This window comes from Heterodontus francisci, chromosome 30 (genome assembly GCF_036365525.1).
Source record: "Heterodontus francisci isolate sHetFra1 chromosome 30, sHetFra1.hap1, whole genome shotgun sequence".
NCBI lineage: Eukaryota > Metazoa > Chordata > Chondrichthyes > Heterodontiformes > Heterodontidae > Heterodontus > Heterodontus francisci.
Window position 1 is genome coordinate 26999322 of NC_090400.1, and position 15883 is coordinate 27015204.

Below are 15883 nucleotides of genomic sequence, written 5' to 3' on the forward strand. Positions count from 1 at the left end.
CTCAAAAGTTAAAAATGCAAAGTTGCTAATTGCAGTCCACCCCTTTACACTAGAAATCCCAGACCACTCATGTTAAAGTGTAAAGTTTCCCTATGCTAAAAATCCAAGCCCTCAAGTACAAAATCCATATTCTTACATTAAAAATCAAAATCCTCCTATATTAAAAGTCTGTATTACCATTTGCAAGATCATTGAAATACAGGAAACAGCCAAACTATTTACCTCCACAAAGACTCAACCTCATATCCAGTTTTTTTTCAGCTGTGTCTTGTGATTCCACTTTCTCTTCTATAGCCTGACTGGTCTGTCTTCTACTGTAGTTTCTGCTGTACTTTGTGCTGCAGTTTTTCTGCTGTCCCACAGTTCATTTAAGCTGGAAGATCATTTAGCCTTTTTAAATCCTGCGTCTAGAAACCATTTCCTTTCTGGTATAAAAGTGTTACCTTTCATTGGTCTAAATACACCAATCAGGAAAGCTTTTCGGATTGTCAAGACCCAGGGGATTTGGCCTGCTAAGCATACAAACAGAAGGAAAAGTTCAGGGGTTGGGTTGAAGGAGCTGCGGGCTGTATTTCGGACACCATGGAGACCATTCGCTATTATGCTGAACATTTTATGGATCTTCCATGGCAGGTGAGTGGAAGAAGCCCTGTGGAAATTTGTCCCACTTATGGATACTCAGCACCAATTTGGAACACTGCTTTCTGAGATAGCAGGGATGGAGAATAAGAGGTGGAAACTTATACTACCCAGTAGGTAGTGTTATGAACACTGGACTTAGTAACATGATTATGTTTTTAAAAATTGTGACTTTTAAAAGTTTAAGTTGGAGTCCGGCAGGTCAGGTGACTTCCCATCCACTCTGCGAAAGGACAGGACCGAAGTCCTGGCTACCAGGACAACAAAGAACACAGGGGTAACACCTGGAGAACAATGGGTTTTGCCCTCCCAGACTTATGAGTCATAAAACATGGGGTCAGTGATTCTGAAGATACAAATGTACCAGGCAGCTGTTAACACCTGGGAACAATGGAAGGCCCAGGTGGCTCTGTGAAACCAGACTTCTGGACTCTGTATATTGGAATAGGATAATAAACTTTGAGTTCAGATAAATTTAACAAACTTTCTGAAGGCAGATATGCTGCAAGAGAAGAAACCGGTGGTTGCAGCCTCGAGAGACAGAGAAGGGAATAGCTGCTCTCAGAAGACTATTACAGTAAAAGGCTGCAAAGACTTGAACCTGTTTTGAAAGTTGAAGCTTGCGGAGAAGTAGAAATCTAGCAGGATCACCAGGAATCACCTTATTCACGGATGCCCAGGTCAGAAGTGCTCTGAGAAGTGATTGAAGAGCACATTGATTTTTGAAAAGGTCTGGGAGATCCAACCCATTGTTACTGGGAGAAGTTTGGGACTTTTAACAACAAAGATTTCAAATCAAAAAGGACTGTAACGTATAGGTGTGGCATGAGGTTTTAAAGAATTTTAATAAGAAAATACCTTTGTTTGTAATTTGGGGTCTCAGCTACTTGAAAAGTACAATTTGGTTCTTGGGGATTTCTTTTAGTTTAGTCGTTATAATAAAAATCTTAATGTGAAATCTTGTGCAATTCTTTAAATTGGTATGGGTGTTCATTAACGGTCTCACTGAGGTTGTAACAAAAGATATTCAACGAGTCGCAATCTCAGGGTGACAAGCATGTTGTAAAATTACCCTGGTCACCCTATTCCTTGATGATCTCCCATAAAAGTAGGGATTTTAGAAAACTTGCAAGTAATCACAAGCTTCAAGATTGTCAAACTGACTCGGGGTCCCAGTGGTGGACCAGAAGGCATGGGGAGGCTTCGCCTCAGCCCTCTGTCAGGCCCCCAATGCCATTTAACTGTCCACCGTCAGGGACGTTGGCCCTTTAAGGGATGAGCTCCCACCTCCAGAGCTGCTGGCCAATCACAAAGCTGGCGGCTCTGCAGAACTGACAGCACCACTGGGAGCAGTGGTGACTGCCAGTACTGCAAGAGGTTGTGCAGTACCAAGAGGTCCAGAGATCCCGGGAAAGGTGAGTGGGGTCAGGGTCAACGGGGCCCAACGATGAGGTGGGGGTATCTTCCCGGTTTGGGGGAGGGGGGTGCGGCAATTGCTGCCAGGGGAACACACCAGGGACCCTGGATTGCCCCTAAGAGATGGACCCCTCCCTACCCTGCTGGAAGGTTGACAGGCTTTACCTGGTGGTGTTCCCATGCAGCTGTTGGCCCCTCCACAAAATTGAGCTGGAGGTGGGAGGAGCCCCTTAAGTGATCATTAATTGGCCATTAAGGGCCTCAATTGGCCTGGGGTGGGAGGGCTGCCCTCAGCCTTCCCGGTCCTGAACAAAATTTCAGGGGGCCTGGGCAATGTTGGGAATGGCCCTCCCCACTCCCCCACCCCCCCCCCCCAACCTCCAAGGGCAGAACAAAATTCTGTCCATAGCCTTCATGAAGCCCATAAAATTCTTTTCTCTTCTATTTTAGTAGCAGAAGAAATAATAAGAAAGCATCTCTAACATCTTTAGAACTCCTAAGCTTCTTCAAGCAGCTTACAACGGCAACCAGGACTGCAGAGCAAGCTTCTGATTCTGTGGACACTGCACTGAGACTCATCCAACAACATGTTCACCTGAACCACCAGTGGCCACTCAATAGATCAGGTCAGTTTAGAAATAGCTTCAGTCAGAAACAAGCACATCTCAAACTCAAACAAGGTAGATCGGCAATCAAAAGATACCTTGAGGGTTTGTGCATGTCGGCTATGCAAATATTGATCAAATGTTATCATAAGTCAAAACAGTATATCCCTATTCTCTAATCTGTTTACTTGCCAGCACACCCAACTTTATCCTCCACAGGGTTTAGTAACATTTTTATTATGCTGAAAATGAGGTCATAGGCCAAAGTTAGAAAAAGGATAGATTGGGAATTGATTCAAGAATTGGAGGTTGAGTGATGTACTCCATGGATTTTAAAAGCTGAAGATTTTGTGTGGAAGGCAACAAGTTTCAAAGTATTAACACTCCAGGGAAAGGATACATTTCAGTATTGTTCCGACCAGGTGAGCCAGAGGTCTAGGGTTCCCTTTCAGCCTTCATCTGGTCTTACTGTAACAGGGTCTAATTTTAAACACACCGTGTTTTTAGCTTCCCCATGGTGAATCCTTGTTCACCGTTTTCCAATTATAAGGCACATAAACCAGCACAAACCGGCTTTCTTAAGTTTAAAGAAGAAAAGTTGAAATTTATTAAACTTAAACTCTAATTCGGTTAATGCCTATGGATGCATGCCGCGCCCCACGCCAGCATGCATACGTGATACACGCGTGCAAATAGAGACAAAAAAGAGCAGAAGAAAAATAAAGTAGAAAGGTTTGAGACAATATCTGAAGAGTTGTTGTTACGGTTCTTTGAGCTCACTGTAAAGTCCTTGATTGTAGGTAGATCTTGCTTTTTGTTGGGGCACAGGATTCTTCTTAAACCTTGCTCGCTGTAGGAGACTTTTCTCTCTTGTGTCGTCAGTGGATTCAGAGGCTTGTGAGAAAGAGATGGGAGCAGACAGGAGAGAGACCTTCAGTCCAGGAGCAAACAGCTTTCTGCTCAAACTGTTCGTACAAATTCAAAAAACTCAGGTTGCCCATCAGGTTAGTCATGTGACTAGCTGGTTTGACCATGTCTGTTTATGTATTTGGCCATCTTAACAGTCACCTGGAATGCAAGCTTCCCTATCTTCAATGTCTGGTGATCAAAAGTCCATTGTGCGTTGAATGTGTCATGGAACGGCTGCTTTGTCCTTCCAAACACTGTCTGTTAATATGCAAATGTCATTTCCAGCCACGTCTGATCTGTTTATCGAGTCCTTTCTTAACTCAGTAACAGTTTAAAATCAATGTTCATGACAAAATTAATGTGCCTCATTCTTGGCAGGTGGGGGCCTAGCATGACAGTATGAAAGAAAAGATTGATGGTCAAAATGCAGAAATATTACAATTGCATTCAGCCAGAACATAAGTAGGAGTAGACCATTTGTCTCCTCGAGCCTGATCCACCATTTAATAAGATCATGGCTGATCTGATTGTGGGCTTAGACCCACTTTCCTGCCTACCCCCCCCCCCCTTTTACTCTCTTGTAGATCAAAAATCTGTCTAGGTCAGCCTTGAATATATTCAATGACCCAGCCTTTAGTGCTCTCTGAGGTAGAGAATTCCAAAGATTAATGACCCTTCTCATCCCTGTTTTAAATGGGGGGGCCCCTTATTTTGGAACTGTGCCCCCTAGTTCCAGATTCCCCCACGAGGGAAAACATCTTCTCAGCATCTACCTTGTCAAGCCCCCTCAGGATCTTTTATGTTTCAATAAAATCATCTCTCATTCTTCTAAACTCCAATGAGAATAGGCCCAACCTTTCCTCATAAAACAGCCCTTTCATCCCAGGATTCAACCTAGTGAATCTTCTCTGAACTGCCTCCAATGCAAGTGTATTCCCCTTAAAGAAGGAAACGAAAGCTGTACACAGTACTCTAGGTGTGGCTTCACCAACGTCCTGTACAGTTGTAGCAAGACTTCCCTACCTTTATACTCCATTCCCCTTGCAATAAAGGCCAACATTCCATTTCCCTTGCTAATTGCTTTTTGTACCTGCATGCTAACATTTTGTGATTCATGGACAAGGACACCCAGATCCCTCCGAATGGTAGCATTCTGCAGTCTCTCTCCATTTATATAATCCACTTTTCTATTCTTCCCACCAAAGTGGACAACCTCACATTTTCCTCCACTATACTCCATCTGCCAAATTTTTGCCCACTCACTTAACCTATCTATATCACTTTGCAGACTCTGTAACCTCCTCACAAAGCACTTTCCTACTGATCTTTGTATCATCACATTTGACTACCTTCATCCAAGTCATTAATATAGATTTTAAATATTTGAGCCCCCAGCACTGATCCCTGCAGCACCCCACTTGTTACAGTTTGCCAACCTGAAAATGCCCCATTTATCCCAACTCTCTGTTTCCTGTTAGTTAGCCAGTCCTCTATCCATGTTAAAATATTTAGTCCCAACACCATGAGCTCTTTTCTTGTGCAGTAACCTTTTATTTGGCCTTATCAAATGCCTTTTAGAAATCCAAATGCACATCTATTGGTTCCCCTTTATCTACAAATAACTCTAATAAATTTGTCAAACATAATTTTCCTTTCACAAAGCCATGTTGACTCTGCTTGATTGTGTTATGATTTTCTAAATGACTTCCTACTACTTCCTTAATAATGGATTCCAACATTTTGAAATGACAGATGTTGGACTAACTGACCTCTAATTTCCTGCTTTCTGTCCCCCTTCTCTTCCGCCAATTACGGCAGCAGAAGTAAAAATTTTAGCCCTTAATTTCTAAACTGTATAAAAGTTTATTAAGACCCGAACATGCAATTCACAGTTGATGAGACAGTCAGTATCAATGTTAATAGTTTTAGGAAAAGAAAGCACAATCTTGTTTCTAGTAGCAAATCCAATTTTTAAATCTAAATATTACGGTAAAATATTTAAGTTGGATATTCATCAATTATTAAAGTAACATTTATCTTAAATCCCTGAGTAGAAGGCTACAGGATACTTCTATCCCTGTTAAGGGGAGACTATCATCGCCTCACCCCAATAGCCTTACCGTTACCATGAGAGACGTTAGAGTGTGTCCAATGAATCTAAAAGTCCAATGTATGCTTCCAATATTTATACTGCTTTCAAGTTGCATAACTAATTTCTTGGGTATGGGGATGTTACCTCTTCTCCAAGTAAGTTTGTCCCCCTTTATTTCCTAAATAAGGCTGTATTACTGTTAATTTTTAGTTAAAATCCACCCTCTTTGATTCCTAAGAAAGGCTGTATAATTATTAATTTATAGATAAAGTCCTTCCCCCTTCGATTTCTAAGAAAGATGAGCTGCGAGCTTCATGACCATCATGCTTTAGTCATCTAACTGTTCCAAGATTATAATTCAGCATTTTGGGTTTGGTTAGTTTTTTGTTAGAAATTCAGCTGGCTGTGGTTTAGGGCTATCAGCATAAAACCATCTTATCAACTATTACACTGTGATAGCTTTCGTGACCATTTGTAAAACTATGTAATCAATGCTTTATAACGTTCATGACTTCTGGAGTGGATCTCTCTCATCAGAAGCTGCCTCTATAGGTCCGAGATGAGGCAAGCTTTTTAACAGAGGCATGTCCAAACAATACCCTAGAGATGAACATTTTTAATCTTTTAGGAAGACGCACCCTTTTTAAAAAAAAAGTTAATCCCTCATCCATAGGGGAAAAAAAATCATTTAACCTTATAATCTCTCATTATGGTCAGATTCCTTCACATTATCACCAATCAATGTTTTTTTTCTCCATAGAGCTTTTAACCCTGAATGACCTGATCGGAATGACACACACCACAGAGTGTTCAGGAATTGCCCAACCCTCTGTTTGCAAGAATGATTGCTGGTCCAACCGGTATAGAACCATCAATTCCACTTGCAACAACAGGTACCTGAATACAAGTATCATTCATTTATAGTTCAAAATAGATTATATTAAGAAAAATAAACAGGAAAAGGTGACTTTAAATTAATAATAACTGTGTATGGGCTGCATAAGTAAACTGAACCAAACGTAATAATACCCAACAATTAATAAACCTGTACCCACACAATCTGCAGGCACTGTATCTCATAGTAACAGTAATAAATTTGCACTGAACAACAGCAACTTGCATTTATATAGCACCTTTAACATAATAAAATATTCCAAGGTGCTTCAAAGTGGCATTGTCAAACAAAATTTGACACCAAGCCACTTAAAAGGATACTGGGACAAGTGACCAAAAGCTTGGTCAATGAGGTATGTTTTAAGAAGCATCTTAAAGGAGGGGAGAGAGATAGAGGCAGTGCAGTTTAGGGAGGGAATGGCTGCTAATGGTGGAGTGAAGAAAACTGGGGATGTACAAGAGGCCAGAATTGGAGGAATGCAGCATTCTTGGAGGGTTGGAGGAGATTACAATAAATTACAAAGGTCGGGAGGACGAGGCATTGGAGGGATTTGAAAACATGGATGAGAATTTTAAAACTGAGACATTGCTGAACTGGGTGCCAGTATAAGTCAGTGAGCGCAGTGGTATTGGAAGAAGAGGACTTGGTAAGTGTTAGGACACGGGCAGCAGACTTTTGGATGAGCTCAAGTTTATGGAGGGTGGAAAATGGGAGGCCGGCCAGGAGAGAGAAATGGCAGGGGTCCATGTATCACTCCTTGGGGGACTACAGCGGGAAGACTCAGACAAGAGAGGCATAGACACAGAATCTCAGTTATAGAGTTATAGAACAGGTGCTTGAGCATACAACGGTAGAGTTACAAATATAGCATTATACAGTTGTACTCAGAGTGCTACAGACAGGAATTTCCTTGGAGCTACTCCCGTTTGGCTACATGAACAGAGTTTCTATCGCACTTCCAGTGAAGTTATAATGGTGGAGCAGGTGTGAGGAAATTCCTGGCTGTAAATACAGAAAAACAGATAGCAATATAGATACAGTACGACTGAGATCTGGATACAAAATAATATTGTTAACGAGACAATGAAACCAAGGTAAAGACACAGAGTGATACAGACATTGTTAGCACCGCAGCCTCACAGCTCCAGGAACCCGGGTTGGATTCTGGGTACTGCCTGTGCGGAGTTTGCAAGTTCTCCCTGTGACCGCGTGGGTTTTCGCTGGGTGCTCCAGTTTCCTCCCACAGCCAAAGACTTGCAGGTGATAGGTAAATTGGCTGTTGTAAATTGCCCCTAGTGTAGGTAGGTGATAAGGAATATGGGATTACTGTAGGGTTAGTATAAATGGGTGGTTGTTGGTCGGCACAGACTCGGTGGGCCGAAGGGCCTGTTTCAGTGCTGTATCTCTAAATAAAAAAAAAAATATTGAAACAGAATGATACAAAGGAATAGGATGATAGAGGTAAAGACTCTAAGTGATACAGATCCAAACCATGATACAAAGATATAGATAAAGAATGATCCATAAATATAAACAGAGGAATGACAAGGTTTTGCAGGTGTCGACTTGGGACAATAGATACATGGTGATAAATGAAAACATTGTCCCAAATTGTCCTTTATCCCAGGCAGCTTTGCAGTCTTAGTAAGGCTCTTAATGGGGGCTAAATTAATAGAATTCCCAAAGTGGCTCAGGAACACCCTCAAAGACTTTCTCTTGATGGGGAAGGGCAGGCAGAAAACTAACCCATTTCACCTAAATTAGAATTCAAGATGCACTATAAACAGGGCTAATACTCAGCAGATCCTCGTTCTGTCCCAAATTTGGGTCCCCAGCCCCTGAAAATTCAACCCAGTTTCTCCAGTTGTCAGATGAAGATTATTATATCAGCTAGCCCCAGCTCTGTAAATTCACAAAGATTGAGGATGAAGCCCCGATAGACCAGACAAGAAAACTTGGCCATTATGACCAACATGTGATTATACACTCCCCAAATGCTCTTGATCTACAATTAGCAAGAAACACCAGCTTCATGGTACTTCAGGAAAACTGCTCTGGTCTCCAGAATTGGATGGTAGACCAGTTGGGACCTTCAGTCTGAAGAACAGCCCAACAAAAGACCAAGGCTGCTTGTAACAATTGATCTGAGAGGCTAAGTGACCCTACAGGCCACGAATCAGCTGACCTGAGGTAAAATTCTATATTATTATCTGTGCCCATTAAAGGGTGAAATTCCCTCCAGTCACTGTATAATGGCCATATTGATCCAGTGGTGAAGACTTAATTTGCTGATCGTAGCAAAATTGCATGCATGTTCTAAAGGAACACACCAGATGAAATCTTCCCAAACACATTTATGATGTAATTCCTGCAAAAACCAGTGGAATTTGTAAGTCAGGTACTTAAAGCAAAGGCACAGTAAATTCAGCCCTGCTTTCATTTTTCCTGCTGAAGGATAAATGCACAAGGTGGATTTTCATTGGCCTCAAATATTGCATCTTGGGCTATTATTTTCACTTCTGTCAATGAGTACAGGGAGAGAGAAAAGCACAATAGTGAATTCATCCCTGCCTCCTGAAATTAAACCAGTTCCAACCAGAGAGACACTCTGTTAACCGGAAACCCATGGGCTGGAGTTTATTAGCACGCTGCAATCCGCAGCGGCGCACTTTGAACTCGGCAGCCTTCCGACATGGAAGTGCGGCCGCACAGCCCCGCAATATTACACGCGGGGGCTGATTTCAATAGAGGGGGTGGCCACCGCACCCCCGGCAACAGTGTCAGGTGCCAGCACCATTTTTAAAGGGCTTTAAGCCCTTAGCAAAGATTTAAATTTTTAAAGGTACAGTATGCTTTATTTTTCTAACAAATAATTATGATATGGAGGCCGTTCCCCAACCCCCCCCCCCCCCCCCCACCCCCCCATGGTCATTTTATTGCCTGATATTAACAAGACTTTCCATATTCCTGACCCGAACTTCCCCACCCCCCTCACCCTTCTAACTTTTGCCCTTCGACCCCTTCCCACCATCCCCACAGCCAATAAAAAGTGTTTTCCCCGCTGCCCCACCTCGCCCACTCTGAAAATGTTATTCCTTCCCCCCATCCCCCTCCCCCTCCCCCACCAGGTTCTCGCCTCAGATCTCCGTGCGCAGTTCCAAAGGCGCGCAAGCTGCGTTGGGCAGCTGTAAAATTGGCGTGGGATGGCTGCCGCCTGCAGGTAAGTTCATTTACATCTACTTAAGGTTAATTTAAATATTTACACAAAGGCCCCGCCTCCATGCCGGGTGGGGGGGAATGTGCCGCACCGAGGTCCTCCCATTGGTAATATGTGACGGGCCCTTCAAGACGTTGGGGGTTGATGTGGGCCTCTCACCGCAGAACTTTTCTGTCTCCCCCCCCGCCGCAATCCACAGCATCGAGGGGATGGTCTGCTTTAATTTTACATTTATGGTCATTTTAGGTACAGAAATTGGAGTCAAAGTTAATGCTTTTCTTCTGTTTATTCCCAGGAGAGTCCCTCATCTGGGAGCAACCAATGTGCCTTTTGTTCGCTGGCTCCCAGCTCAATATGAGAATGGACTTTCACTACCAAAAGGCTGGATAGCGGGGAAACTATATTCAGGATTCCCCCTGCCACTGGTAATTATCATTGCTGCTTTAGATCAATCAGAGAAAATCCAATCTGTGTAACATCAACAAAGAAGGATAGTAATTCAGATACCAACTTGTTTTCATTCAGAAATTTTGTGAAGGACCATTGTGCTGGATTCCAGCAAGGGTGGAAATCAGAGAAGTAGTGATTCGATAACAGCTGGTTTGAATTTCAAAACCTGCAAAATGTTGGATTGAGGAAAGACTGAAGGAAGTGAGAAGTTCTGTATTTTTGAGCTTGATGCAATGTAATTGTGTTAAGTGTTGGATGAACAAGCAGCTGTCAACGTTGGAATGTACAGACCTTATATTTTTGTTAATTGTGGGTAAGCTTTTCAGTCTAGGATTTTCCACACAGCAGTGAGACATCATTGCTATGCACCTGTGTAAACAGTTGCATAAAACAGTACAGCTGGCATGCAGCCAGGAGAAGTCACTTCTGGTCTCTTTTTAATTTGACAGTTTTTACAGCAACATGTAATAAAATGCTTTTCAAACGGTGAATTGTGTAGCACAGCACAGCCTATTAAAGATAAATATAGTTCATGCACAAAGCCATTCCTATTCAGTCTAATCGAGATCAAGCACAAAATTAACTGTAAAACATCATCTTAAAATCAAAATTGTGCATTCTTATTCAGCCTAGGATTCATGAATAATTTCCTACCTTTTTGTACTCTGTGTAATTGCTGTGTGTCATCTGCTTTTTTTATATATAAAAAAAGTTTTGCCTTTTCATTTTTTCTTTTGGTGCATTTATTTTCGTGCATTGTTCTTGTGTTTCCGTTTAGTTTAAGATTTTCTCTCTTTTGCCGTCTGCAAATTTGGAGGAGTTTCATAGTAATTTGCAACAGTTTTCATTGGCAGAATTACATCCCTTATGGAATTCCTCTTGCTGTCTGGCAGCTCGAGGACATTGAGATTTTCAAAGGATTCATCAGAGGGTGGGTCTAAGAGGGACTGAGATAGATTGTGCAGAACCCCCCACCAACCCCATTAACACACATGGTGAGGGAAGACTTTTAGTACATTGTGATTGTGCCTTCAAGGTGACATCTTACAACAGTAAATTAAACTAATCTTGAGAGGTTGGACTTTGAAGTTCATCCAGAATTATAATAGGGAAAGGTTATTTCTTCCTTTAGGGAATTGGAAATAAGAGGTTTTAATTTAGCTGTCACTGAGAGTGAAGAGAACAGTTAGGAGCAAGTTTTTACATAGAAAATCATTGGAGCCTAGAATGGTTTGCTGGAGGGAGTGATTGAGGCAGAGACTATTGTCTCTTTTGAGAGAAAATTGGATAAATATTTGAAGAAATGTTAGATACTGGGCTATGTTGACAATGCAGGACAATGGGATTAGTTTTGGGAATGCTGTAGCAAACATAGTGGACTGAATGACTTCCTTCTCTGCTGTATGACTTGGTACACAACCTGTGTACTAAATTGGGAATCAGCAAATGGATTTGCATCACACTGAGTTATTTTACAATGGTCTGAGGTGGTATGGCCTTGGAAGTTGACAGTGTGAAAAGATTTTTGATTGTACATTTCATCTCGAAGGTGTGCTTTACTGAGGAGTAGGTATGCATGTCATGCAAAGAAAGAATCACAGAATTGTTACGGCACAGAAGGAGGCCATTCGGCCCATTGTGTCTGCACTGGCTCTCCAAAAGAGTAGTTTACATACTGCCATCTCTGGGCCTTCTCCCTGTAGCCCTGAACATTCTTCCTTTTCATATAACAATCTAATCCCCTCGTGAATGCCTTGATGGAACCCGCATGTAGCACACTCTCAGGCAGTACATTCCAGATACCACTTGCTGCATGAAAAATGTTTTCATCATGTCGCTTTTACTTCTTTTGCCAATTACCTTAAATCTGTGCCCTCTTGTTCTCGATGCCTCCACCATTGGGACCAGTTTTTCCCTATCTACCCTGTACAGACCTCTTATGATTTTGAATTCCTCGATCAAATCTCCTCTGAACTTTCTCTTCTCCAAGAAAACAGTCCCAACTTCGCCAATCTATCCACGTAACTGAAGTTCTCAATCCCTAGAATCATTCTCAAGAACCTTTTCTGCATTCTCTCGCCAATGCCTTCACATCTTTCCTAAAGTGTGGCCCCAGAACTGGACACCATACTCCAGTTGAAACCAAGCCAGTGTTCTGTGCAAGTTTAACATAACTTCCTTGCTTATGTACTCTATGTCCCTATTAATGATGCCGAGGATGCTGTATGCTCTATTAACCATGCTCTCAACCTGTCCTGCCACCTTCAGTGATTTATGTACCCAGGTCCCTCTGCTCCTTCACCCCTATTAGAATTTCATATTGTCTCTCCAGGTTCTTCCTACTAAAATGAATCACTTCACAATTCTCTGCATTAAAGTTCAACTGCAACATGTCCATTTGAAGTTCCAAACTATCCTCCTCACTGTTCACAATACTTCCAAGTTTTGTATCATCTGCAAATTTTGAAATTGTGCCCTGTATGCCAAGTTCTAGGTTATTAATATATATCAGGAACAGCAAGAGTCCTAACACTGACCCTTGGGAAACTCCACTACAAACCTTCCTCCAGTCCAAAAAACACCTCTGAACCATTACTCTCTGTCCTGTCACTCAGCCAATTTTGTATCCATGTTGTAACTGTCCCTGTTATTCCATGAGCTATAACTTTTCTCACAAGTTTGTTGTGTGGCACTTTATCAAATGCTTTTTTGGAAGTCCATGTACACCACATAACAGCATTACCTTCATCAAAAAAACTCCAGCAAGTTAGTTGAACACGATTTGCCCTTCTCAAATCCATGCTGGGTTTCCCCAATTAACCCACATTTGCCCAAGTGGTTTAATTTTGTCATGAATTATCATTTCTAGAAGCTTCCCCACCACCAAGGTTAAATGGATTGGCCCGTAGTTGCTGAACTTACCTTTACACCCTTTTTTGAACAAGGGTGTAACATTTGCAATTCTCTGGCACCACCCCTGAATCTAAGGAAGGCTGGAAAATTATGGCCAGTGCCTCCTCAATTTCCACTCTCACTTCTCTCAGTATCCTTGGCTGCATCACATCCAGTCCTGGTGCTTTATCAACTTTAAGTACAGCAGCCTATCCAATACCACCTCCTTATCAATTCTAAATGGAGGTCGGTTAGATCAGTTGGCTAGATGGCTAGCATGAAATACAGCAAGGCACCAACAGCATAGGTTCAATCCCTGTACTGGCTGTGGTAGTTCATGGAGGCTGGCCTCCTTGCCTTGCCCCACGCTTCAGGAGTGGTGACCCTCAAGCTATACTTCACCAACTGTCTTTCTCTAATGGGGAGTCCCTTTGGGACTCTGGCTAGAGCAATCAATTCTAAATCCTTCACCAGAACCTGCACAGCATCTTCCTTTGTAAAGACAGATGCTAAGTACACATGCCTCCATGTGTAAATCCCCTTTTTGGTCCCTAATCTGCCCCACTCCTCCATTCACCACACTTTTTCTATTAATATGCCCTTTTATATTAGCTGCCAGTCTCTTTACAAACTCTGTCTGTGAGATTGTGAGGAGTTGGCATGGACAAGGTGTAAATGTGGAACCAGTTGACAAGTTACAACGTATAACATTCAACCTTTGATCGTTCATAAATTACGATGCACTGTTGGGTAATTCTTCTTTTCCAGACTGAATGTGTTCCCAGGCCCTGCAGGCACTGCACAGTGCGGAGGCTGGTTACCACCTATTGCCCAGATTGGTTCACTAGTTTATTCTAGGGAAGGTGCTTGAAGTATCAAATAGAGCAAAATTCCTTGAACCAAATTTTTTCAACTTGTTCTTGTGGGTATGGGTGATGCTGGCAAAGCTACATTTATTGCCCATTGCTGAGGAGGAGGTGCTAGTGTTTTTCTTTTAACCATTGCAGTCCTTGCGTTGATGGTGCTCTACAATGATGTTAGGTTAGGATTATTAGGACACTGACCCAATGCCAATGAAAGAATAACAATATATTTCCAAATCAGGATGGCGTGTGAGCTTGTAGGAAGTTGTAGATGATGGTGTCCCCTTTTATCTTTCTTGTGATAGAGGTTCCGGGCTGGGTGGTAAGCTTGGTGAGTTTCTGCACTGCAACATGTAAACTGCACATACTGCATCCATAGCATGCTAGTGATGGAGGGGTTAGATATCAAGGCCTGTGGCTTGCATGCCAGTCAAGTGGATAGTTTTGTCCTGGATTGTGTCCAGCTTTTTGAATATTTTTGTGGCTGCACCCATCCAGACAAATCAAATCACACTCCATACTTCGGCCTTGTAGCTGGTGACAGGCTTTGAGCTGTCAGGACGTGAGCTACTTGTCACAGGGTACTCCGTTCTTGTAGCCACAGTGTTGATGTGGTTGGTCCAACTAAACTAATCAATGGTAACTTCCAAAATGTTGATGGTAAGGGGCTTGGAGATGGTGATGTCATTGAAGGTGAGGAGGAGATAGTTGGCAATTTTCTTTTTTTTTTAAGTCATTGCCTAGCACTTTTGTAGTGTGAATGTTACTTGTTATTTGTCAGCCTTAGCCTGGATCCTGTCTGTAGATTGGCATGGGTTGATTCATTAGCAGAGGAGTAATCAATTGAGTTGTATGCTGTGGAATCATCAGCACACGCCCCCACTCCTGACCTTGTGATAGAGAGTAGGTCATAAAGCAACTGAAGATTGTTGACTTAGGACACTCTTGAGGCTGGAGGGCCAATTAGAAGCCTTCTAGCAATGACACATCAGCAGCCCCACTGTCCAAGGTGGGAGTTGCCAGGCCTGCAGAAAAGAAGGCGCCTCACAATGGAGGTGCCTTCTGAAGACCAAGTCAAAGAATTTGATTTAAAAACGGTCAGAGCTGCCTGGCTGTGATTGTGGAGAGGCAACTACTCCACTTGATGACCAGCATGACTGCAGCTGTGGCCCAACAACATTGGTGGATGCAGTGAGAGTACCTAGCAGGATATAACGCTGCCCCCACCCCACATCTCCCGTCGGAATGCTGCCTTCTCTCACTGGCTGTGTTTCGCCCATATTTGCCAGGGTGGGGGGGGAGGTGCAGTGGGGGAGCCCCATCTGCCAACTAGAAAATTCCATTAGGCGCAGGAGAGGAGCCTTCATAAGCTCCTTAGTTACTTCAATTGGCGACTGCTGCTGGGTGTGTAGCCGTCCCAACCCGATCCAGCCTTCTCAGAAATGACTCCGGGTAGGATGATGCCGGCAATCCAGCATGCCAGCCAACAGACAAAATTCCCCTCCCGCCTCCGGACCCACCTCTCCCATCCATGTCTATTTGGCCATTTGTCAAACAGGGCCATTTTTTGCACTTCATCCATTAGGCTTTCTCCCTGCATAAGGCCAAAGCTGCATAAGCATCCTCAAGTAATTTTTAAAATGACCTGAAGTGAAAAGTTGGCAGCAGTCAGGTATCTACTGGTGAGCATTGTTCTAGCTATTAGCACAAAAGCCTGATTACACCAGTAGTGGAAGTGTAGTCTTTCTGAACCATGTGAGAACACAATAGAAGTCTGAAAACTGAAACTGCTTTTAACTCAACATTGTCAAGTGGTTATTTCTAAGATCAGTCTCACGTTGATGATTTATTTTCATGTGGAAGCATACAGCATCTAGATCTATGAATTTATTTAAAAAATAGTAA

The 15883-nt window shown here is 42.7% G+C and overlaps 1 protein-coding gene across 1 annotated transcript in view; it reads left to right on the forward strand.

The window, feature by feature from the left end:
* LOC137346638 (myeloperoxidase-like) overlaps window positions 1–15883 on the forward strand; it is a 66033-nt gene that overhangs the window by 21774 nt on the left and 28376 nt on the right. The window contains exons 4-6 of the mRNA XM_068010258.1: window positions 2506–2681; window positions 6422–6554; window positions 10069–10198. Coding sequence (XP_067866359.1) covers window positions 2506–2681; window positions 6422–6554; window positions 10069–10198 — 439 coding nt within the window. The remainder of the gene's footprint in view (window positions 1–2505; window positions 2682–6421; window positions 6555–10068; window positions 10199–15883) is intronic.